The sequence below is a fragment of the Lissotriton vulgaris genome, chromosome 12, assembly GCF_964263255.1.
Source record: "Lissotriton vulgaris chromosome 12, aLisVul1.2, whole genome shotgun sequence".
Taxonomy (NCBI): Eukaryota; Metazoa; Chordata; class Amphibia; order Caudata; family Salamandridae; genus Lissotriton; species Lissotriton vulgaris.
In genome coordinates, this window is record NC_141700.1 from 623,571,751 (window position 1) to 623,598,392 (window position 26,642).

A 26,642-nucleotide genomic window follows, 5' to 3' on the forward strand; every position below is an offset into this window, starting at 1 on the left:
TACGTCATTGCACATGGCTCACTACAAGGTAAGCCGCTAGTACTTGCGGCTATTTACGGCCCGAATGTAGATGACCCGGAATTTTTTCGGAATGTTTGGGCTCAGATCATGCTGCTAGATTGTTCACAGATTTTCTTGGGGGGCGATTTCAATGTGGTAATTAATGATGACTTGGATCGCAGAGGTGCGGGCAAACCCGCACATGCTAGAGCTCGCCAGGCGATTCTTGATGTAATGGAGGAGGGTCTGTTGTCGGATGTGTGGAGAGCTAGGCACCCAGAGAACACTGTGGGAACATGCATAACAAGCCATCATGCGGCCTGGTCCCGCCTGGACTATTGGCTTGTGTCTCCTGACGTAGCATCGTGGGCGGTAGGGGTGGACATACAGGCCAGATCACTCTCCGACCATGCCCCCTGCCTGTTGGAATTGAAGGTACCCGATGCCCCTAAGAGAGCATTTTCCTGGCGCCTGCCCCCCCCATGCACTCACTGACTCTGCCTTCACTGAAGAAATTAGAACAGATATTGTGAAATATTTTAAAGAAAACGAGGGCTCGGCATCCACCGAGGCTATAGTATGGGACGCATTCAAGGCGGTAATTCGAGGCCAGTGTATCGCTAAACAGGCTGGGGTGTTGCGGGCTATACGTCATACTCTGAATCAGCTTGAGCGAGAGTTAAAAGAGCTAGACCTGGCCTTCTGTCGGGACCCCTCACCAGAGTTAGCAGGTCAGATGAAATCCAAACTGATCGCCTTTAATGAGCAAGCACAGCGGGAGGTTAAATTCCTCGGAAAACAGGCAGAAGCCCGAAGGTACGGAGAAGGGGACAGGCCGAGCAGAACCCTGGCAAGACTGATTTCTCCTCGCTCACAGTCACACTACATACACGCCATCAAAAACAGTGAGGGGACACTTGTTGTAGGTCAGGAAGCTGTACTAGACACATTTGCTGAGTTTTACAAGACCCTATACACCACTAAACAGCCCACGATCCCAGCTTCCCTGGAAAGCTTCCTAGACTCCATTGCCATTGTTTGGTTCAATGATTTCCACCGCCGTTATATGGATGTCCCTGTCACTGTCCAGGATATAGCCCAGGTGATTTAAGAGCATGCCCGCGAACAAAGCCCGGGCCCGGATGGCCTGACGACAGCTTTTTACAAGGCATGTGCCGAAGAGTTGGCCCCCAAACTTCACTCTGTCTTTGCTGAAGCCCTAGAGTTGGAGTCCCTACCGGACTCGATGCGCGAAGCCTTAATCATAACTTTGCTGAAACCAGACAAAGGCTGCCAGGTCCTTGACTCATACCGACCCTTTTCCCTGATAAATGTCGATGTTAAGATCTATGCAAAAATCATTGCGGACAGACTGCAGCCCTTGTTGCCGATGATGGCACTCCCAGATCAGTCGGGGTTTATACCTGGCCGAGCCACGTCACACAACCTCAGGACAATATTTTCCATTTTACACTACTTGCATCCCTCTATACAGGCCGCAGCCATTTTCTTGGACGCCACTAAAGCGTTCGTTTCGCTTGAATGGCCCTACCTGTTTAGGATTCTAGGGAGGATGGGTTTCAGCCCAAACTTCATAAATTTGATCAAATTGCTGTACGATGCACCCAGGGCACGAGTAAGCGTGAATGGGCTTATATCCTAACCATTTACCATATCTCGCGGGACCAGGCAGGGATGTCCTTTATCCCCGTTACTCTTTGCTATAGCCATGGAGCCCCTTGCGGCTAGAGTTCGACAGCATCATACCGCAAGAGGGATAGGCTTCAGTTCCCGCAGTCTGCTGATCTCCCTGTATGCAGATGATGTCACGCTGTACGTTATCAACCCTGATGTGAACTTGAACCCCCTGCTGCGAGAATTTGTTCGAATCGAGGGCCTGGCTGGTGTGTCCATTAACTGGTCCAAATCTGTCGCTTTTCCATTAACTGACACCACCTGGGAATCGCCCTCTGACTACCCACTGCGCTGGGAAATGGACGCAGTTAAATACCTGGGGATTTGGATAAGCCGAGATATACAGGATCTATGGACTCTGAATTTTGGCAGAGCAGTGGACTGGCTGGAGGGAAAGGTGGAAATCTGGAATAAACTCCCCCTGTCTCTGGTCGCGAGAATAGCACTGGCAAAAATGGTGGTCCTCCCCAAATTCTTATATTTATTTGTAAATATTCCAATACCCTTGACGGCGCACTTTCATGCGCGTGTACGATCGCTACTGCTGGCGCTTGTATGGGCTGGTGGCCAAGCGAGAACATCTTGGGCGTTGCTCACACTTCCATTGCGTCAGCGCGGCCTGGGAGCTCCTGACATGAAACTGTACTCATTATGTGCGCAAGCGCAATTTTTTGCACTTTTGGGCTTTTCCCACTCCCTACCAGCCACACGTTGCGGTGGAGTTGGCCGCAGTGGCCCCGTCACCGCTGAGTGTAGCGCTATATGGCAAGGGGTCTCGTCCATCGAAAGGCGTAGACACTGTGGACATGCTCCGCTGGACGTGGCGCGAACTGCGAAACGGGGCGAAACTCCCCCTGCTATACGCACCAGCCATTCCTCTGCGAGGAAACCCAATGATGCCCTGCTTGCGAGATGGAGGTGGCATCATTACACTTAGGGGGCAAACCCTAAACACTTTTGCTGACCTCTACCTGAACGGTGCCTTCAGGGACCTGGGTTTGCGCGAGGAGGGACAACCTGAGTCATTCTCTGACCTATTCCTGTATCATTCACTTAAGGAATCCTGTAAAGCACTATGGCCCCAGTTCCCAGAGGAACCACCGCAGCTCCTAGCGCTTCAAAACGTACTTTCGAGACCCTCCCCTAAGAAGCTTGTGTCTCGGCTGTACAACTGCATGCAAGATCAATTCCCCATTACTGTGCCTTCTTCTATGCATGCCTGGAATGCTGACCTGGAGGTGCCCCTGTCGGAGGAGCAGTGGGAGTTCTGTTGCAGACAACTTACGACTCTATCGCCCAATTACAGATTGAGATTGGTGCACTTCAAATTTTTACACAGGTACTATCGCACACCACTGTCACTACATCGCATGGGTCTCAGAGATGATTCTACATGTTGGAAGTGCGGCTGCGAGAATGCCTCTTTCTTGCACGTGGAATGGAGCTGCCCTAAACTAGAGGAGTACTGGTCAAACACCTTCACTGCCATTAATCAGATACTTCACAGGACCGATGCGCCGTCTCCGCTCCTGGGGCTGCTGGGATGTGTTCAGGACACCTTACCCAAACATAGGAAGTTACATGCGCTACTGCTCCTTTATGCCAAGAGACAGGTGGCGGTGCACTGGGGTCGTCGTGCATTGCCTACATTTGATGCATGGGTAAAGGATGTGACATACGGCAACACGCAGCTCGAGCACTATTGGGAAACGATGCCCACCGCTTCCCGACCTAGGGACATCTGGGAGCCTTTCACGCAGTGGTCACGGGAGCGTGCAGTCTCCCCTGATTCTATGCAGTCGCTACCAGGAGAGGTATCTGACGATATGGGTTGACACCTTTTGCCATATAATTGTGCTCTCCTGCGGGGGTATGACCTGAGGCATAACTGTAATCCATGGGTGCACGTTGGGGGTGGTGGAGCCATGCTTGTGTCTTTGTGCCTGTGAATCTAAATACTTTGCTGTATCTCCCCCATGGCCTGGTGGCCCCCATGTATGATTTTGCTCCTCCCCTTATTTCAAACTGTCATGGACTATCTTTCTGACGTGGTTTCTGCTGCTGCCTGCGCATCCGCTGTGCGGCACCTTGCCCGGAGGCACGGATCCTTCAATACCAGAGACATTATGCCCGTTTGATGCTTTTCCTCTGCACCAGAGTTGGTTTTGTTGTTGTTTTGGGGGGGGGGGGGAAAGGGTTTGAAGACATTGCTCGATTCGCACTGTTTGCTTTTTGACCTGTAGTGCCTATACACTTGTACTGTTGCTTCGATTCTCCACTTCCTCCGATGGTACGTTGCATGTCTATTCACCCGAGAAAATGTAAGACACATTGATTTACTACTGTTGCATATGCTCACTGTCTACATATCTACACCATGAATAATGATAATGCACTGTACACTGTTTGCTATGACACCTAGACCATGGTGTAATGTGATCTGATAGCGGCCAGCCTCAGGGATGTCGGCGTGACGCTGTGTAACTATACCAGTCTCCAATAAACGTCTTACACAAAAAAAAAAAAAAACTTCCGTCCTATTTCGTTACTCCCCTACCGTAGTAAGATTTTAGAAGCTCATGTAGCGAACTGCCTCCGCTCTTTTATCGAACACTCACAATTCCTTGACCCCCAGCAAGCAGGATTTAGACCAGCACTCTCTACAAAGCTAGTCATCCTAGCAGTCCTGGACGAACTTAGGAAGGGGGCTAATCAAAACATCACCCAGTCTCTGGTACTCCCGGATTTGTCGGCAGCCTTTGACACGGTCGATCATGATCTCCTGATCGACTGTGTCAACAATGCTGGCATCCAGGGACTGGCCCTGGATCTCCTCCTTCTTGGGCAATCGATTCCAGGCAGTCCGTCTCGCCAACTTCTCGGCTGAGAAGGTTAGGCTAAGCTGCGGGGTCCTCCAGGGGTCTTCTCTTTCACTCCTTCTTTTTAATTTATACATGTCACCCCTAATTCGGTCCCTACGCAACAGTAAAGTTGCCACTTTTAACTATGCCGATGACCTTCAGTTGGTGTTCGATATTGACTCTTCTACCACCTCAGTTTCCAACTTTCAATCCACCATGAACCTCATTAGCGACTGGATGTATGCCAGTCAACTAAAGCTCAACCCTGACTAGACGGAGCTGATCCTGACCGGAGTTCCTTCCAATCCTTGGAACTCTAACTTCTGACCTCCTCTCCTAGGCAATCCTCCTTGCCCAGCTGAATCCGTAAAAAGCCTAGCGGCCATAATAGGTAAAGATCAGTCTATGAAATCCCAGATTGGCATGGTGGTACCATCCTGCTTCTTCCACCTACGAAGAATCCGGTTTAATTTGTAGATTCCTAACCACCAAAGCTTTAACCTTGGTTCTTTTGGCCCTGGTCATCTCCCGCATTGATTATGCCGACTCACTTTATGTTGGCATCCCAGCATACCAGCTCCATCGCCTACAACTGGTTCAAAACCAAGAAGCTAGGCTAATTTTCCATTAACCCAGACACCAACACGTTCGCCCAGGCTCACGGTGGCCAAACGCTGTGCATTCAAACTGGGATGTACTATCTTCAAAGCCCTGGCCGGCTATGGCCCGGTGTTTATTTCCTCCCTGATACATCGTTATACCCCTTCCCGCGAACTTCGTTCCTCCCACCTGAACCTGCTCACCATCCCCACGTTCAAATGGAAAAAACATGGTGGTCCTAGAGTTTCCCTCCTGGCCCCTCAATTCTGGAATTCCCTCCCCACGGAATTCAGATCAGTAACCTCCTACACCCAGTTCAGAACTCTCCTTAAAAGCCTTCTGTTCTCTCAGGCATACAAGTAAGTTTCCGTCACCACTCCACTGCTGCTTCCCGTCCTTAGCACCATGAAACCGCTTGGTGTAAGTGCGTTCTACAAATGATTTTAACATAACATAACAATGTTACAGTCACATGAGTAAATAGAGCATTACATAACAGAGACACATGTCCTAGGGGTATAGAAGGTAAGGGGGGGAATGAAAAATGGAGAAGGAATGCAGCTCGGGTCAGGCAGACCAGCAAGGGGAGAGCCACTGGAATGGGAGGCAGCCAGAGGAACAAGGAGGGAGGAGGGTAAGAATTATGTCCAGAATGGCCTCAGTTAGTCTAGGATCGGCATTATTGTGTCATTGCCCCATATATACAACAGACAGACACGCTTAAGTTGAATACCCATGATATGACCAAGCTGGATACCATTCTGCTTAGGATAACCAGCATGTTAAAAATAACAGCGACAGTATATCATGAATGAATGAGTAATATGCCTGGGGTAGCCATAATATTGACAAGAAATGCCATAATATGTCAAGGATGGGCCGTTGCTATGCCAGGGATAGCCAGAATGTCATTAAGAATGGTCAGTATATTTCATTGATGGGTGTCTATTATGCTAGAGATAATAGAATGTCATCAGAAGTGTTCACACTACATAGAGTATGTCACCGGGATGGGATATTATGCAACTATGCAGAAGGTTGTCAAGAATGGGCACAGATGAGCCATTATTATGCTGGATGGTCTCAAAGCCCATAAAATATCCTATATAACATCCACTGCCTCCTCAAAGCATACACATATCTGTAGAGATCCATTCACGCACACATACTCTCAGAAACACACAAATATGCACATGTAGACCCTCTCTGCTTATTTTGATAGTACAGGCAGTGCTGCAGTCTGTCCTTTACTTATTCTACCCTGGCGCATGCCAAGAAGGAACAGCACAGCTGTGGCAAAGGTGAAAGCGGTCATGATTAATAGATGTCTGTTATCGATCTCCTGAGCTGCATGGATGTGGGGAGCTCTTTGTCGGAGCAAGAAAAGGTGGTGCTTACTCGAGTGGATCAGCGTGCTAGTTTTGCTTGTGATTTGCCTATATAAGGAGGGCTATTGATAGAGTGAACTTGTCTGAGGGAGCGATGGTGCCTGAATTAAGGACCTCTGCTTAGTTAATGACTCAGCATAGCAGCCATGACTGGCCCTTCCCTTCTCAATGTCTCTTAGATGCTCCCTAACTTGCCTGTCCAGCTACAATATCAGTTAAAACACTGTACTACACACGTTTCCGATTGTAGGTTGTATCAAGCCAGTTGTACAATACACCATCATTACAAAAACTTATTACTTGTGTATGTGGTGCCTACGGCAATGATTTTTGAATATTTAACTTTTCTTTTGCTGTTGGTTACAGGGAATTGTCAATGAGGTACGTCAGTCAGCACAGCTAATGCTGAACCAACTTGTGCAGCAGCTACGCACCAATATTCAGCTGCCAGCCTGCCTGCGTGTCATTGGCTACTTGCGCAGGATGGATGTCTTCACTGAAGCTGAACTACGCATCAAGTTCTTGCAATGCCGAGATGCCTGGCTCCGTTCCATCCAGAGTTCCATTGCCGAGGATGATCCTTACTTTCACATTACCAAAACCATAGAGACATGCCGTGTTCATCTATTTGACATAATCACCCAGTACCGAGCCATCTTCTCTGATGAGGACTCTTTGATGCTGCCTCCGTCCAGCGACCATGCTGTCAATGAGAGTGCTATCTTCCATGGCTGGGTACTTCAGAAAGTCTCAGAATTTCTGCAGAGCCTGGAGAGGGATCTGCAGCGAGGTGTAGGTGCCCGCTTGGACTCACTGCTTGGCCAGTGTATGTACTTTGGGCTTTCTTTCAGCCGTGTTGGTGCGGACTTTCGTGGGCAATTAACACCAATTTTCCAGCGAGTTGCCCTTCAGAGCTTTGCACGGGCGACCCACGAAGCAGTAGATAAGTTCCAGGAAGAGATGAATTTGTATACACTGACTTCAGCCCCGGCTGTTCTGGGTAGTACCTTACCGCCCGCACCCACTAACCAACCTGGCACCCTGCAACCACCAATGGTGCTTTTGGACTTCCCACCTCTTGCATGTTTCCTAAACAATTTTCTTACAGCGTTCAATGACCTTCGCCTCTGCTGCCCCATTGCCCTAACTCAGGATGTGACAACTTTATTGGAGGGTGCCCTGGAGAAGGTACAATACAAGTGAAATGATTTTTTCTTTAAAAACATACATTTTTTCTCGGTATTGTTTGAGTTTCATAGTGTGCATGAGATCAGGAGAAATAAAAAAAAACAACTTGTGTTATAACATGTTTGCCAAATTAGACCGTCTGATAACATAAGGCATGATCACCATTGAAGTGAGCCATATCACGTTCTGTTTAACCTAGACGGTGAAAGGTGCAAATGTTTGTTCTGATTTGTTTGGCCGTTCAAGAAATGAACCATGCCCATTAATGTTAACATAGCATACTTTTTCCATAATTTAAACCACCATATATTCATTGAAGAAGATGTTGGCATTTTTCATAATTGGGCTATCAGTAATCTAGCAGTCAGTGACACGTGAAATTAGTTTTCACACAAGTGTTGTCAAAGAGAATGAAACCTCCACCCCACAATGTCTGAGGAGTCGTATCTTCGGGGCCATAGGTATTATCACTCCAGTAATCTCTTAGATCAATTGAATGGCCCCAGGCCAATAATCCTACTCCTGACTGCGATGTCACCACTCATGGAATGTGCTCCTTCATTCCTCACATCCCCTCTACATCATGTTGGAATGGTAACCATCTTCCCTAATTTCTCTTTATACTGTAAGCCTTTTAAAGACTTTGCTGTATGGTGGACCATGTTTCTTCCTTCATCTCCACTCCTAACTCCTCATTCCTTTTCTCCATGTATTTGGTTACCTTCGGACTAAGTGTTGCAGCGCTCCCTGTAAAGCTTTAAGATTCCCTGCTCCTGACCTGGCTATATGCAAACATAGATTCAATGGGATTTTGTCCGTTCCACAGCCTTTTTTTATAAAAATCTCCCTGGTCCCTGTGCAAGAGATACATCTGTTGAAAGATGTCCATAGGTAAAAAGCGCAGAATAACATGTTTCACCACTCCTTATTTCACCATTCCCAAACAGGTCACAGAGTCATAGCCAATGTTTAGTATATGGACAGCTCGACCATTTTATGGTCGGTTTAAGCAGTATATATATCCCTGACATGTGCAGGTCTAATACGTCCCTCCCTCTCAGTGGTGCCTTACATAAGGTCTTTTTAGCCATCCTTGGAGACTTCTTATACCAAGTTAAATTAATTAGTTTATATTGTATAGTTTTAACAGAGGACTTTGTGAAATATAAAGGAAGGGTCTGTGTTGTGTGCAGATGTAGTAAAAAGTTATGCATGCCACCGTATCCAGCCAGAATATTTCTAGCTTGCCCCACCTACAGCGCCTTAAGTGGTTAAGATGTCCTTTTATAAAAACACATTTTTACATTTATTTTTACACCTGTCGGTGAAAAAGCATCACAAGAAGGCAGTAAAGACGTTATATTAAATCCCACGTCTAAACTACTGACAACCCAACATTAGGGGCGGAACCAGTACTCCCACCTGTACATTGATATTGCCCACCCCACACAATCCTGTAACCCCACCATCCGTCTATGGCCTCTCTGCTCACGTATCTAGCCCTATCCTTCTAAGATGTCCTCCTTAGTTTGTTGGATTCTTTAATATGCACTTCTTCTTCCAGGTCTGTAACTTTCAAGTAAAGTAACTGATGTCTATGCAAACTGCTCTACTAATGATTACAGCTAACTTTTGCAGCAGTGTTGCAATGAGCATAGGTGGAGGCACAAGGAGCTCCCTAAAGGTGGGTCTTCAAATTTAATGTCTTTGCAACCTCTGCACACCTCTTAATGTGGTTTGCGGTACATTGTTCAGTACAGGTTTGCCTTGTAGTACGAACCTAGCCAAAAGCTATTGGAGCTGTGTAGAAGTTCAGTTGCAAAGATACAGTCCGCGTCTAATTGTAAAGGTAGCTGGTTTCTAAGAGTGAGAGTGGACTGTTAATAATTCATCTCCAGGCCAAGAGGGAGGACCTTGTAATCTCAAGATTAATTTGGGGCCATTAGGGACCACCTACAAAAGGGCTCATGAAAGAGATTTTTGCAGTTCTGCTCTTTCCTCTGACCCACACTCCATTTTGGGGTATGGTTCTTTCAGGTCCTTTCTCGGGTACCACCTGCTTCAGGCACATCCCTGGGCTTCCGTTCTAGATAGCATCCAGTCCCCCTTGCAAAGCAAGAGAGGCTCCTTCTTTTTGAGGTAGCATGTCGAACAGAATGCAAGACTTCAGGGTGGTTCCCAACCTGGCAGACGGAACTGCCAATCGGAGATTCCAAGCTTAAAGCTCATTACTATCCTTATTCATACATGTGTTTAGATCCTGGCACTGGTCAGTAAGATTTCCTGGCACCCGAAACAGGGCAACTGCACAGTATTTATTCACAGGTTGACAATTCACGCCTTTGCTATCTTCAAATTTTTCATGGACTCCTTCAGTCTGATCCTTGCATGCCCCATGCATGATCGGTGCATAATTCCGAGATGGCAGAGTGCTGTCAACAGAAACTTCAGCCCCCTCCAAAGGATGGTTTTAGGCATTTCCTATCTTGATTGTTTGTGCAGACAACCTGGGTGCATTTCTTGTTAGTTGTTCACAAGGAAAGGAGGGCGGAGCTATAACTGTCCTGAAAGACTTCAGAATGAAAAACTACAAACAAGGGGATATGTCACCATTGCCAACTAGATGCTGTTGGCCAGCTACATTGACATTGTTCTGAGAAGAATGTTTTTGGGCCTGCTACCAGGTCATTAAAGATCAGAGCAACCCCACTCCTCCTTCATCTTGAGTAACCATCCACACAAAGGCATCCTAAAATGGACACCACCAACCATATTGTTATCTACTCATTTCTTTCATAATTTCCTTGAGTGGGATGTAGGTAGCACTAAACAGGATGTAAGATCCTTTTGTTTTTCAGTCTTTTTGAAGTAGGATTTACTTAATTCCCTATGAGTGTAGCACTGCAGTTACAAAAATTGCAAGTGTGGGACGACCAGAACTCTTGGTCAGCCTGAGGATAACATCCGTAGGATTGAGCCTGCCTGCTGTGTTGCATCTGAGGCTAAGGGGGCTAATCCAGCAAACTAAGGCACCAACCACAGCAAATTAGTGATGTTGTAGTACGGTTAGTTCTTTTATCTGCTGAAACCAGAATTCTTAGCTTCACAATCATTGTAGTGTCTTAGCTCCATGGGCTGAGTAGTAGATCACTTCCCCCGCAGTCGAGAAACGAAAACCTCCCTGTAAAAACGTGGTACACATGGGAACTCTTTTAAGCAAATTTGTAGCTAAGTTTATGGCTTACTATACTATTTACATTTTAACGGAATCTGTTTTTGCCTGGGTTGTTCCTTTTACAATGAACTGTTTCCGGAAGCCTCAAGTTCCCTCCTGCTCACTTCTACGTACCCCCAACCTAGCTACCTCCAGAGGGCCTTTCTTATTAAGAGTGTGAGGGATAGAGGAGGAGAAACTTGTCACGGAAAACAGCCAGTTCATGACTTCTGCATTAGGAGGTGCGAAGAGTAGAACAGCATTTTCTGGTGCATTTTTCCCAGTCATGGTCCACCTACCCATGGCATGTGCTATGGCTTCAACCTACTGGGGTGTTGTTGGAGGACCAGATACATTTCCCAGTGTGTCAAAAAATAGTTTCTCCTCCCTACGACCTATGTTTTGAAACATGTTTGTGTTTCGGTGAGTGGGGACGCTACAGCTACACCTGGGCTTTTTACAGAAAAAAAAATGTAAGTGAAATAAATGCATGTTTATATTAACATTAGCAAATTTACAAGGGCACTAAACCTTTTCACAAGCACTGTTGTAAACCGTATTCTCTACACATTTTGCCAACAAAGATGTCCGTGTTCTTACATAGTAGGACCTGCAGGGACAGTATTAAACAGTATCATTTATAAGCAGAACTGTGTTGACGTTTATCCATTCAAAGAGAGATAAGTATCACCCAACAGTCTGAACTTTATTGTAGAATAGGAATGACCTGGTCTTTCATTAGTTTTAGTTGAATAAATGTAAGAGTTCAGCTTGGCTACAGGACCCAAAAGCTCAACTTGAAGTCGCTAACCATGGAAAATTAGGGATTTTAGAGTACAGGACCACTTAGACTTCTAGCAAGAAATTGTATCCCTAATCTAGTGCTGCCTAGAATATTAATGACCTTCATCTTCCCTGGTATGCCAACTCATAGTGCCAACAGCTCTAGACTTTAGTGTTGGATCTTAGACAGTTGTGCTCCACATGCATGCTGATCCACAGACATTTTGATGTAAATGCACACCTGCCGAGGACTGGATACATACATTTGGCAGTTCTGATGGAAGACTGTCACCATGACTTCCTTCTGCATAACTCTGTAGTGTTGCCAGTTGTACGTCTCTGCTCTGGTCAACGAGATAAATTAAAACAAAATAAATCAGTACTGATTAAAGTATTTACTTAAACTCACTTTTTTAAAATGCAGATAGTGTAATTTTTTTGTTTTCGGTAGGAGTATATGGCTGTGCTTTGAACATACTGTTCTACAGAGGTAACCTTACTTTTAAAAGATATATCCCTTTTTTTAAATGTCTCATACATGTTTGCCTTGCCATTGTTTAGAAAAGTGCAATATGCTATCTCCCAATCGAAAAATGTTGTTTCATTGTTGCTTTACTTCCTCAGATGGTATGCTAGTTTTAAAATCCTCTATAGTCCTAAAATCCTGTATGGAAAATTGACCTTGACATAAATCTAGTGAATGTTCTGCATGCCTTACTCTCTCTGAGTGTAGCCAAATTTACATGCACATCTGTCTGCCTTACTCTCTATTATTGTATTTCTAAAAGTTGCCCAAACTTCACCTCACAAATCACAACCTCTTCTTCTTGGAAACCATATCCTTCATCCTGACAGTACTTTGTCCCTTCTAGTCTGTCTGTTCATCCTACCAACCATTTGCATGAACTTGCGCTAATTTAAGCTACCCCAAATAAGCTAAAGTAGATGCATGGTTTTTCATGAGAGCACAAAACTAATCTCAATAAGCAACAATTACGAATATTCACTGAATTGACCATTAACCATGGTTTGCACTACCTGCAATAAAACACTTCTGAATCTTGTCAGGGGTAGTAAAAGCTATATAAATGATTGTACAATACTGACAAACTCCACTGTTAGAGGTAATTGAGTGCTGGGCAGTCACCTTTTCAACTCCAAGTTTGTTGAAATTCACTCTTGGTATCAACATAACTATATTTGATAGTAAGACTACCGTGGCCAATCTGAAGAGGGTTTTAAACAAAAGGGTTCGAGCCCTAAGCCTACATATAGATGGAACTGCTCTATGAGAAAAAAACGATGATGCTTTCCCTTGTATATTGGAGCCATTAATGGATATTTTCCTACTTGGCAAAAATCCCAGATAAGGAGATGCGTGAAAGAATTTTACACATCTGCATAGGGATCGACTCAGCATTTGAGAATTTCCGATTTAAAAGCAGGGATCAGTGCAAACAACAAACACTGTATTTCTGACCAGGGCGGTGGGCAATAATGGCATAACCCATCTTCTCCTAGACCTGCATTGTGAAGCCCTAGCTATTCTATTCTCAATGGAAAGGTTTGATATTGATGTAGCCATTGCATTGCAAGATACATTGAGCTAATTTAGAGGAGGTTTTAATGCGTAATAACGAAATTAAGAATGCTATTGTGACTTCTGGTTATGTTTGTATGTTAAATGAATTCAGGCTGTTATTGTGGCTTATAGTATTTGTCAACTTGTCTATTTCAAATACGTTTTTAAGACTGTTTGGGATGACCATTGGAGGAATTATTTTATCCCTTGCTATTATCATTGTACTCTATAGTCTGTGTTAGTTAGAAAAACTGCAATGAAAAGTTTTTTTTAAGTGTTTTAAAAAAAAATATGAATTCCTATAAAAAGTAATTAGTAAATAATTTGAAACTATTAAAATAGAAATGGGAACTATGTATGCTTAGGAATAGTTATATGATAACTAAGGTTACATTATCACTTCCTTTATACTAACTGTATACGAGGAATCCTGCCATTTCCTTGATCAATCAATAGCTACTTCCAGATCCAACCGTCCTGTGATTCTGTAGTCCCACGCTGAAGCTCTAGTATTAAATTGTATATAGCATTTTAGTAGGTCTTGCAGATAATTAGGATTTCATAATTGTTATAACATTGCTATCCTTGACTGCGTTATCTTCTTTCCATATGCAGATAACAAAGGTGATTCTGGCATTTCACCGGGCTGAAGAGGCAGCCTTCAGCATCCGCGAACAAGAGCTATTCATACAGTTCTGCACAGTCTTTCTGGAAGACCTTGTACCATATCTTAATCGCTGTTTGCAAGTCCTCTTTCCTCCGGCTCAGATTGCCCAAATACTTGGTAAGTGAAATAAATGAATTAAGATCAGTCTAAATGTCTCCAATCCATCCCTTTTTAGGTCGAGCCTAGCGCTATGCGCATGCGCTGCTCTAGAAAATGACCTCTTGGAATCACTTCAGCTTTTCAGCAAACTCATGCGTGTGGCCACACACACGAGTTTGCTGAAAAGCTGAAGTGATTGGCCATTGCGTGTAGCTTAGAAAATATTGAAAGCCCGCAATAGGCCAAAGGCGGGTGCATGTCCCGCCTTCTCTCTGAACGTTGACTCCCATGGCCTAGGTGTCTCGGGAGCGCGGCCGGGTGCCAGCTGCATTCCTTACATTCCTGGAAGTGCACGCGCACACCACTCGTTCATATACTGCTTTGGGAAAGCTGTGAACATGAATGTGGGGAATTAGATTAAGTTTAAGAAGAAGTGTTCTTTTGTTCATTTCTCAGGAGTTTAATGGAGGGGACACATAATTAATTCTTCATCGGAGTTGTAGACAGTGCTTTGTCCACAGTGGTCTTTGTTGCATTTTTTATATCCGCTCCGTGGGGTTGTCCAAGAAACGGGTAGCACCCGAGCCTGCGTGCGCCTTCCCCAAGGCGTTAGTTGGTATGGGCAGTTGCGTGCTTGTAATAGGCCCGACGCGTTTCGGAAATTTATTTTCCTCCTCAGGGGCCAGCAGTAAAGTGCACGACGTCTACCATCTCCCTTTATGAAACCAAGCAAGTGCTTGTGGGAGATGTAGTCCATATTATCCTGGATGGATGCACTTTCAAATTACTGCTCGTTCCAAAGGCTCTAACATGAGCCCCCAAACATCACTCCTGTCCTCATCCATCGCGCAGCTCCACATGTGAGACTCCTTGGATAGAGGGTCTCGTGGCCCCCGTTTCTTCGGGGTGATGCTACCCAGCGGCAGGACCGCCGCTAATATATTTCGCTCCGTGGGGTTGTCCAAGAAACTGGTAGCACCCGAGCCTGCGTGCGCCTTCCCCAAGGCGTTAGTTGGTATGGGCAGTTGCGTGCTTGTAATAGGCCCGACGCGTTTCGGAAATTTATTTTCCTCATCAGGGGCCAGCAGTAAAGTGCACGACGTCTACCATCTCCCTTTATGAAACCAAGCAAGTGATTGTGGGAGATGTAGTCCATATTATCCGTGTATCCGTGATTGCCGAGCAGAGCCCTGAATGAACCAAAGAGAGAGAGAGGGACCAGTTCAACTGCCAATGCTGGAATATACAGACCCATGGTGAGGTGTTCTAAGAATGTTTTAATTATACCTGTTAATGCTTAATCACTTTTTCTTTCAGCTTCCTATATATATGTTTGTGTTGGTGATTGCTATTCTATCATTGTGTAATAAAGAGACCCCAGTTTCATTTGTATGTTGTTTCTAAGAAGGAGCCCCAGTGTCTTTTTAGCCAGGTGCTGATGCAAGAAAGGATGTGCAATTACCTTCTTACAGGTAACTGATGGCAGAAAGGTGCACGACTCATGATTAGAGATAATTGCAGATGGGAGTGATTTGGCTTAACAGTTCTTTGTAAAGGAAGGTCGGGCCCCTTTTTTACCAAATGCTCACAGAGGGATGGGTTATTTCCCCTCTAATGGGTAATTGTATATAAGAAGGTAAATCGGCTCTTAAGCAGGGAAGTCTAAATTGTTAGTAGGTCAACCCAACATAGCGTATGAGGGATGTACTGATTTCGCATTAGGGTGCGTTGCTCGCGTAGATTCGCGTTGTTTGTCGTAAGGCGTTGCTGATTCACACCAGGGTGTGTTGCTCGTGCAGGTGCACGTTGATCGCCGGGAGGCGTTGCTGATTCGCACAGTGGTGCATTGCTCGCGTAGATGCGTGTTGATTCACCGGAAGGTGTTGCTGATTTTTGGAAGATGTTGCATACATTCCCTCAGAGCTATGATCTATAGTAGATTTAGTGTCTTTAGTAGTTAGTATTATTCCTTTCTCAAAAGTGTTGGTGTTTTCAGGCATTCTGGGAAGGGATGGTGCACGTGATGTCCTGATAGTTGGCAGAAGCCCAGAGCTTCTAAGCAGAAATTCAGGATTTTCCGGTCATTACACTCAGCAAGCAGAACTGACACATTTTCAGTCCCTGGATACATCTGCCTGGCCACATCTTGTATCCCAATCTACTTGCAACATGCTGACATGGTTAGTTTGTGCAGCCATCTTCCCATTTGCCAGCCAGAGAAGTCCTTTTTCTTCTTTTCACAATGATTGTATGTCCACTTTACACCCATAGCCCTACCGTACAGGGTATATGGCACTTTTTCAGGTTATAGAGGCTGTCACTTTTTTCTTTTATTTGCTCAACTCTGGGGCCCAGGCTTGATGTGTAGTTGGGATGCTGATCGTATAATATATAAAGGAGTGCATGTAGGAAGTTGGTGCTTTGCGGTGATTCCCACATTTTATATGTATGCAGGTTTATTTTCCATTCAACCTCTAGTTTTGTCCCTTTGTGTTTTCCCTTTTAATGCTTTCCTCTCAAGTCACTATCTGTCCTTAAATGGGGTGCTCTTGCATGCAGGTCTTGCGTTGTGAGAGAATCTCTCCTTTCGAATTTAATCATTCCCCAGTGGATCCCTGCCTGGTGCTGGTATGTTCATGCCCTCACCACAAAAAGGTACTAACAGTCTTTCTGACTTCTCTCCCCCTCCCCCCCTCCCCCTGGGGGAAGATGGGGATAATTACCCCCAAAACTCCCCCCCCCCCCCCCCCCAATCACGGTGGGTGGGGGTTTGAAGTCCTCTAAACATATGGGACAAATAAAACAAGCATTGGCATAGCCAATAGGTCTCGCCTTTAGGACCTTATAAGTATTTAGTTACGCAGCACAATATCCTTGGTGCAACAACATCAACTGTTGCATGACTAAACACTTATAAGGTCCCAAAGGCGAGACCTATCGGCTCTGCCAATGCTTGTTTACTTTACATCTATTTCTGTATTATCCCAAGACATGCAGTGTCTTTTCCTACCTTTTACACAGGCATAATGCTTCTTATTTATGTTGTTTTCACTCTACCTGCCGTCTATTGACATTTTAGATACTTACACCTACAACTATACTACCCTACGCAACTAACTTCTAGCTATGCTGAACAGCATGGCAAAAAATTGGCAAAGCCAATAGCTCACAGGTGCAAGACCTACTGGCTTTGCCAATGTTTGCTTAATTTACTGGTCCAGGTGGCGTTCATCTTGGAACACTAATAAAAAGAAATAATTTGAAGATGGCAGCCACATGATGTCATAAGCACGTGCACGGCTGATGACATATGTTTGAGTCATCACGTTAGACCGCCATAGCATTATGGTGCATTCAACAAAGGCTGCACTGTTGGATGCGGTATAAAAGCACATGCTAGCAGTTTTCGGTGGAGAAAAAGAGATGGAAGTTGGATATGATGGATGATGAGTATTTCTCAACACATACATTTGTCATTTGTACAAAATTACAGTGACAGCTTATTGTCTAGATATAGTACGAGGCAGATCTGGTGAGATTAAGCTCTCCTTGGGAGTAGTTTTATCCAATGCAAGCAGGCTGAGAATTTTAGTGTGGTGGTTCCAGTAACCGAAAGGAACATACAGCACATTGAGGTTTGGTTTATGTTGGCTGAGTGCATGTTGCCAGGTTGGTAGTCCCCGATTACAGAAAGGTAGATTTGGAGGAGCCGTTTTCTGCTTTGAAGACTGCTTCAGTAGCCTGTAGAGATCGTTTTTTAGCTGAGAAGGGTACTGTGCTGCAAGGCTGGTGTGTATTGTGAGAGCTTCAGTTAGTGAAATTAGAACTTTGTCTTGAATATAGGGTTGGGGGAGGTGGTTAGCGGAGGTAAGTTTGATAAGGAGAACTGAGGAGGGGATTGTCTTAGCTGTCTGGAAGGATAGAGCAAAGTAAATGTACTATGGCATCGAAATGTTGCTGCATTGTTATGAATGTTTTCATGTTGATTGAAAAGATCAAATGTACAGCTAAGTTCCTTGAGAAGGATGCCATGGTCATGGTTCTTGGGTGGTAGAAGTATGTGACTCACGCTAAAGCAGTAGTAAAAGAAAGGACTGTATTTTCGAATGATGGAATATCAACTATTGAACCGCCATGTAGTAAGAGGTGCGGTGAGTCATTTGGAATGAGGAGAGAAAATAAGAAACTAAAGAAAGATTTGGGTGTCATCTGTGTAGAGATGATTAAAGCTAAAAGAAGTGACATTACCAAACAATAGAGATAAGTGAAAAATGAGTGGAGTACTTCGGACTTCTGCACTTGCTAATAGGTCACAGAAGTACCAAACACAAGATGTGCCACATATCTGAAAGCCGGAGTAAGAAAATATTTTATCATTCCTCGCAACCGTAAGCTTTGTCAGGGAATCTAAGCAGTCAGTGCAGTAGATTTCCATGTTAAAGTTGGAGTGGTACATAAAGAAAATCGTTACCTGTGCAAAAGCTCTCTTTTAAAGGGGGCCTTTAGGCAGCAAAATGCAGCTATAGCTATACCTAGAAATATAATATTTGTAACCACGTCAAGTGGTGTGGGAGGAGAATAATTTAAAGTACAGGAAAAGGAAGCAACTGACAGAATGAGAGCAATAGGGAGCAACACAGCCAGTGGTGCACATAGGGACAAAAAGCACGAGAGGGATAGCAAATGTGGAGGCAGACAAAGCAACATGGACCAATTTGGGTGCAAGGACGGGTGCAGGGACAAGGGAGAGGTCTTGAAAACAGGTCCTCTCATGGAGTGCTGAACAAAATTCTTTTTAAAAAGTATTTCATCATTTTGAGCAGTGGAAGGCAACAAGTCAGCCTATCAAAAGATGGGCAAACTTGAGAAGAAAAAGACAAACCGCTGAATTATAGGCATGCTGGAGTAAAAGCCAACCAAAGGTAGCACTGGGTGGGCTGCAAGCCCACTGAAGGTTTTGTATACAGTCCACAATAGGCTTACGTCCCCAGACAGCTAAAAACTGTCTAGTAGGCAAGACCTGAAAAAGAAAACCTTGGCTAAAAGCACTGGCAAAGCCAATAGATCTTGCCAATTTGACCTACTGCCTGTGCCAGAGCCATTTGGGAGTGGGTTGGGTGGGGGGACGCACATGAAGGGAGAGAGCAACAAGGAGCATTAAGTGTTTTTCTGGAGGTTGCGTGCACAACAGAGAGTTAACATATACCACAGTGGCATTTTAGGGGTAGAAGCACACAAAATGGAGAACACCGAGCACCGGAAGCAACGAGATGCAAGCAAAGGACTATTTTAAAAGGGAGAAGAGCACGACAGAGCAACCAGGAGTACTCAAGCTTGTTGGTGGAAAGTAAACAAGAGAGTGTAGCGCGCAAGGGGAGGGAAGCATACGGGGAAAGCAACACAGGGCGTTTTCAGAAGGGGACAACTGCACTAGAGATAGAACATGGGAGAGATGCAGAGGGAAGGAGGAATGTAAGAGCAACATTTACTTCTTCGAGAAAGTGCACAAGGGAGAGTAACAGAGGGCAGGCATAGTGGTTTTCACAAAAGAAGCACACAGAGTAAAAGCAACAGAGCAGTGGTGTTTTCTGGGGAAGGAACATAGCAAATGGAAAGCACGCGAGAGGTCTACACTGAGCAGGGGCAAGAACGCAGGGGAGAGCAACATGGCATGATGGCAGTAGGTGGTTTTGGGGAAGAAGCACATGACAGAAGAACATGGGCTAGAACTTGCAGGGGGGGGGAAGCACAAGAGGGAGAGCACAACACATGGAGTGAGGGTGTGGGTTTTGGTGGAAGAGGATAGCACAAAAGGGAGAGAACTGGAAAACACATGCAGTCTCTTGGAGTGCTTACCCAAAAAGAATATGTTACATAAAAGGGAGCAGTGAAACAAGTCAGTAGAGCAAAAGGATGGGTAAGAATCTATGCTCCAGGGAGGGACAAACAAGTTGGGACACGTAAACCTAGTGAATAAAAAACCAAGCATGAAGAGTAAAAATGGCAACCAATGGTAAGCCCTCTGATCGTTTCTGGTAAGCTCCTAGTGGGCCTTTCGCAACCTTTTAGCTTACACTACGCTGTTGTGCATCTTCACAAAGTGTACAGCCCCGGAATGAGTCTCCTGCATGGCTCTGAGAGGTGTACATCACTAGAGCACTGCCGAGTGACGCAGATCCGGAGGGCTGCAAGAGGCGCACACCTTCGAAGGGCTTCAAGAGTTCCATGGGACGGACGACAACTGCAGAGCTCCAGAGAGCTGCAAGGCTTCAGGGGGTACACTTCAGATAACTTCTATATGTGCACAGCTACCGGGTGCTGCAAACTGATAGAAGAGGCAAATAAAGCTGACGAGAAGGGAGGGGGAGAAGGGAGGGGGTAGTGCGAGCAGAGGCGATAGAGGCAAATGAAGCTGACGAGGAGGGAGGGGGAGAAGGGAGGCTGTAGTGCAAGCGGAGACGATAGAAGAGGCAAATGAAGCTGACGAGGAGGGAGGGCGTAGTGCGAGCAAAGGGGTGGAGGAGCATGATTCACGCGCTGTAAGGCTTAATGAGCCATTACAGAAAGCCAGATGGCAGCTGTCAACGTTCACGCGTGCGTAACCGCACGTTTGAGGCCAGCAAAAGCCTGTGGGTAGCTCTTTGAAAACCCACTTACTAAATGTCTCGCAGAGCAGCGCATGCGCTGTCTCAGGCGAGACTTAAAAATATATATGGGGGGAGAGAAAGCCCTCTAGGCACCAGCGACCGGGGGGGTGAGCCCATGACTGTCCCCACGGGGTCGATAAGAATTTCTACAGGGTGGATAGGGGTTTTACCCCCAACATAAAGCACACTAAACTCCAGGGTTTTCAAAATGGTGCCTAAACTAAAGGAGGGAGGGGGGGGGGCTCTAGACTGGCATCGAGCCCTACCTCCGCCCCAGTAAGGACAGAAGTATCTTTCTGCCCGGGGCAGATAGGAGGCTTGTCCCAATAGGGGAGATTGCCCCAAATTTGTCCCCGGGTGTGGGTAGGGGGAATTTGCATTTGGGGCACAAGAGAGGGCTTTGGTGGTTGTACTCTGGCATTGGCTATACTGCTGCTCCAAAAGGGACAAACCATTCTTTCAACCCTCCCATCCCCCCTCCCTTCTCTCCAGGGGCAGATGGGGGATTTGCCGGCGAAGAGGAGAGGGGGACTGTAGAAAGCCCACCAGAGATTTCAAAATGGCACTAAAACAAACAAAACGATGGGGGCAGCCTACCCGGAGATCTACTCAATTTTTTAATAGAGTTACTCAAAGATACCTGGGTCAGGATTAAATTAACATCTAACATACCATCAACAAAAAAGCCAACCTTAGTGGCTTAAAACAAGGTTGGGTTCTGGCCGCTTTATTGTTCTCTTGGTACATTTCCGGTCTGCCATTTTGTCTGGAGTGTTTGGAAAGTTTGCCACAGAAGCCAAACAACCAGGGTATTACTCACTTAGCCTCTGCAGATAGCATTGTTCGCTTTTCACTATCCTCAAAAGGCCTGAAACATCAGTTGTCTAAACTAAATGCCTATAGTCTGGAAAGTAAACTCCAAGTTACTCATTCAAAAACTAAAATGGTTACATTTAGGAGGAAAGTAAAATCTATAATCTGGACCTTTGGGGAAGTCATAATGGAGAAGCTCGACAGATATGTATACTTGGTGTCACTGGCACCAGACTTTCTTGGCTAGAACATAGACACTCCAGGAAACAAAAAACAACAATAATCACAAAAGTCATTACTCATTCAAAAACTAAAATGGTTACATTTAGGAAGAAATTAAATCTATAATCTGGACCTTTGGGGAAGTCATAATGGAGCAGCTCGACAGATATGTATACTTGGTGTCACTGGCACCAGACTTTCCTGGCTAGAACATAGACACTCCAGGAAACAAAAAACAACAATAATCACAAAAGTCATTGGCAGGTTTTCCAAGCTTTATAGAGGAAGAGCAATTACCCATTCGGTCACAGCATTAACGACCAAACTTATTCCATTGCTACTTCCTACACAGACATGAGTAGAATGTGTGGTTTTAGCTGAGATTTGCAAGGGCTTCTGAGTAAGAATACCTGGTGAGAGCCATACAAGTCACACCACCCTGGATTCCCCTAGGTGTCTCTTTTTCAAAAGTGTACAGGTTTGCTAGGTCTCCCTAAGTGCCTGCTTAATTAGGGCTCAAAATTCACAGCTACCCACTTTGCAAAACAAGCATTGGCAAAGCCATTAGGCCTCACCTATTGAAGAGTTCTAAGCTTTGGCAATGTGTTTTAGCCATTATGTACACGTGTGGCTGCTGTTTAGCATAGCCAAACGTTAGTGGCTCGCAATCGGATGGGATGGAGGGCAGGTGGATAGGGTGGGAGTAGATCGGGGTGGGAGTGGTAGTAGATCGGGGTGGGGGTGGATCGAGTGGGCGTGGATCGAGTGGGCGTGGATCGGGTGGGAGTGGATCAGGTAGGGGTGCGAGTGATGTCTATGTTGCGTTTTGTGCCCTTTCCTGTTGGGAACAGTGATGGACAATTTTATGGAGAGACCTGTGGGGTAAGCTGGGCATTAGAAAATGTGTGGCTCCCCGGAGATTCCCGAAGTTTTCCTCACAGGAAATATATGTTTTAGTCAAAGACTGAGGTTTGCAAAGGCCTCTGGATAAGAAGTCTTTGCAAACCTCTCCGGCGAGGGCCACGCAAGTCACCGCACGCTGGATTCCCCAGGCTGTCTTGTTTTAAAAAATGTACAGGTTTGCTAGGTTTTCCTAGGTGCCATGTGAAGTAGAGTCCATAATCCACAGCTAACCACATTGCAAAAAATGGGTCAGTTTACAGTTGTAAAATGTGATGTTTTCATGCTGCATTTTTGGGTCCTTTCTTCTCACAGGCACTAGACCTACCCACACAAGTGAGGAACTACTTTTATTGTGAGATATGTGAAAACACAATAGTAGTACATGTGTTATTACCTATTGGATTCCTCTGCGTTTGTACCTTCCAAATGTAAGCCAGTGTATAAGGAAGACATTTAAAAAAATGCCAGTATAGGTACCAACAAAATCAGAAATGTACACATAACCATTGCTCCTAAACTCCGTATTTGGTGTCAATTTCAGAAATACATAGGTTTCCTTGATACCCCTATTCTACTCTTTATATTTTAGCATATGAATTGCTCAGTATTCGGTACACAATAAAAAAACATTGTACGGTTCAGCTCAGTTATCAGCTATGGGTACCTCTGAACTTAAGAATTGCAGAGCAGGCAGTGGCACCAGTGTCTTCATCCCATAAAGTTAACAAAATAAAGTGTCCAAAACAAGACTTGAGACCCAAAGACTTAACAACAGAGAACAAATGGAAAAGCAACTAACACTGAATGTTCAAGATGCTAGACCAGTATTAGATCTATCCCCAACCCCTGAAAGAAGGAAGATAAATGAATGCAGTTGCTCCTCAAGATACGTACCTTCACCTTCTGAAGAAGCCTTGGAAATTCCTCTGCATTTAGGTTGAAAAGGTCTAAACCAGTATGACTGGAAAAAGCACTGCATGCTGTTTTCAGATGCATGACTGATTGCGCATCTCATAAAGTGACACCTTCCCATTTATCCTTATCTGAACAGATGGCGAATCAAAGTTTACTCTTTTCAGAAATTGCGGCAAGACTTCCAATTGACAGCTTTGCTACTCCAATGACAAGGGCCCCAGATAAACCAACACGGGTCTACCCCAACCTCGGAGCAGGTTATCCACCATCTGAGTGCTTCTCTGGACACACAAAACTGATTTATTTTCTTCGGAGGAGACCAGTTGGTATTCAAGAGAAATGTCAGAGTCTAAATGTGTCTCCTTGTTCTACAGTGCACTAACTGCCCTCCCTCCTGGGCTTAATGGCTTTCTTCATTTTTTGTAAACTGCTGCCACTAGTACTTGGAAAGTTGCTGGCTGCTAAGAACCATATTATAGGTGTTTCCCTTTCACCAGCAACTACAATCAAACATTTGCAACAGATGCTTCTCTTACGTAATTGTCGTGTCCTGTGTTTGTATGTATTAGGCCTCTAGTGGTCCTCTGCAGACTCCTTACAAGTATTGCGTAATCTAGTAGATGTGACTGGGAGTGATTAATAACGTTTGTGATGCAGTACGTTCAGTTAACAGCTGCATGCTGAAGAATACAGCCTTGCAAATCAGAGCTGTGTGTGTAGCGTGGTCTGTTACATGCTCCTGTGCTGGGGAGGATGCTGCAACTGGCGACGAGATATGGGATACATGCCCCAAAGACATATGTCTGCTCTCCATGAGAATTTGTCGTGCTTCAGGAAATTGCTTGTGTGTGTCAGATGTGCCTCGAGAAGCAGTCTGTGGTTGGTTTATGTGGAGTCCAAGTACATACAACTCTAGCTTTTGAGCGGCCTTCAGAGGTGAAGGCCCTACGGAGGAGCACAGTCAGTAAGCCTGCCAAAAATCTACTGCTAAGGCTGAAAGAAGAGCTACTGCGCCACAGCATAACGCAGAGCCAGGACCGATACAAAGCAGACATGCTAAAGATGGTGACAGCCAGATACGAAGATGCGCTAAAGGCAGTGACAGCCAGGTGCAAGAAAGCAGTAGAGGTAGACACAACCAGGTGCAAAGAAATGCTAAAGGAAGTGATGAGCAGATACGTGAAAGATCTTAAGTAAATGACGACCTGGTAAAGAAAGTGCAATTGTACTTACTAGCACAAGTGAGGGCAGTGCCACACAACCTCGAAGCGGGTGTGACGACCAAGCCCAGTTGAGCCGCCGATGCATGTAAAGTGGAAAGTAGCATCCAATACATCGAAAAGCCTTGTGAATCATGAACTTTTTCATGTTGCTCCTGAGAAGAGCACCAAATATGCATAGCCGCGTTCCTGAAAATACCACCTCTGTTCGATACTGCCAAAAAACTGAATATTGACGCCAAATTGCCTAGGTGAAAAAGTTCTATTAATAGATGCTGTAGAAGAAGTAGATGACAAATGGATCATCAAATACTTCAAGAACCTTGCAGGTGTTGGAGTAAAAGTGATAAAGAAAATATCACAAACTAATGAATTATCCTATTGTCAAATCAAGAAGACATTGACTGCCAAGTTCAATCCAATGCGGAATGTCGACTATGAAAGGTACACTTTCAACCAAGCAAGATTGCAACCTGGTGAGATAATGGATGAGTTTGCGGAGAGATTTGATATGCTTCTAAAACACGGCAGGTTCAATGATGAAGAAGCAATGCGTCTTAGAGTTATCAATGGTTGCATCTCTGATTTATTCCGATGGCGTATGCTGCGAGACCTGTTCAGTTAGGAGAAAGTGCTCTTACCTGCAAGAGCTTAGGAACTTGCTGATCGACAAGCTGCTGATGTGGAAGCAGGAACAACCCAGAATGAATCTGGGTTGAGCATGAAAAGTAAGCAGAAACACAAGGCAGAGGCCCAGAGAGGGATGTGTCTGAAGAAAAAGAAATGGTGTTTCTGCCAGGTATTCTCTTTTCTTCATGAAGGTAAATGTGCCACCATCGGACACATATGCAATGGCTCAGGAAAAGAAAACTATTTTGTAACCATTTGCAAAGCAAAAGAGAAGCTAAACGCATCACAGAGAGACGAGAAGAGGGACGTCAGAAAGTTCCAGAAGCACTCCGGCCACTACCACAAGGCCAAAATGCAACATCAACTAAGGCAAGTGGAAACAAAACAAAGTTGATGGTTATCAAATTCATCTTCCAATGGTCCATTGATGTCCTCATCGAGTGACAGTGAGGAAGATAGATGTTGGATGGTGATGCCCATCACCCTCCAATGATCGCATGTAGGATTAGCCACTTGCAAGGAAAACCAAAAATCTGTATAGAATCGCCACACGAAGCAGCAAGGTTCATTTGGACTTTCTTAAAATCACGCTCAAGCTGAATGGTTGCCCTTCAACCTTTATTATAAACAGTGGTGGGCCAATAAACCTGACACGAGCAGAAAAGTACAAAGAACTTTCTCCGAAACTACATCTCACGCTGTTGAGAACAAAGATATGCACTTGGGCAGAGTCTATGCCTTTGCAGAGTAAAGGATCATTTGAGGCAATCATGTGGCACCAAAAAACGACAGTGCAAGCACCAATTCATGTCCTCCCAGGTACTTTGTTGAGTGCATGATTATTACGTTTCGATACTGCTGCTGACATGAAACTGATCTCTGTTAACTACAACTTGAATGCCCACTCTGAAATAGTGAATCAATTTCCGACATTGTTTCATGGACTTGGGAAACTTAAGACAATGAAGGTACAGCTTCAAATTAATGAAGATATTCGCCCTGTTTTATATCAACACTGTCAAATTGCTTTTTACTTACAGGAAACCTATGAGAATCAACTTGAAACACTGTTATAGAATGACCTTATTGAGTGATCTACTGGTCCAACATGTGGGTTTCACCCATTGTGGTGGTGTTTAAAAGACCGTGGATGTTTAGTGCGTACTTGTGTTGGTAAATGCCACGCCAATAAAGCAATCGAAAGAGAAAGACCTC

At 45.0% G+C, this 26,642-nt stretch overlaps 1 protein-coding gene across 2 annotated transcripts in view; it reads left to right on the forward strand.

Annotated features, from left to right (window-relative positions):
* Positions 1-26,642, forward strand: part of COG8 (component of oligomeric golgi complex 8) — a 201,722-nt gene that overhangs the window by 15,180 nt on the left and 159,900 nt on the right. For both annotated transcript variants that reach the window (XM_086945763.1, XM_086945764.1), the window contains exons 3-4: positions 6,911-7,732; positions 13,927-14,095. In XM_086945763.1, coding sequence (XP_086801889.1) covers positions 6,911-7,732; positions 13,927-14,095 — 991 coding nt within the window. The remainder of the gene's footprint in view (positions 1-6,910; positions 7,733-13,926; positions 14,096-26,642) is intronic.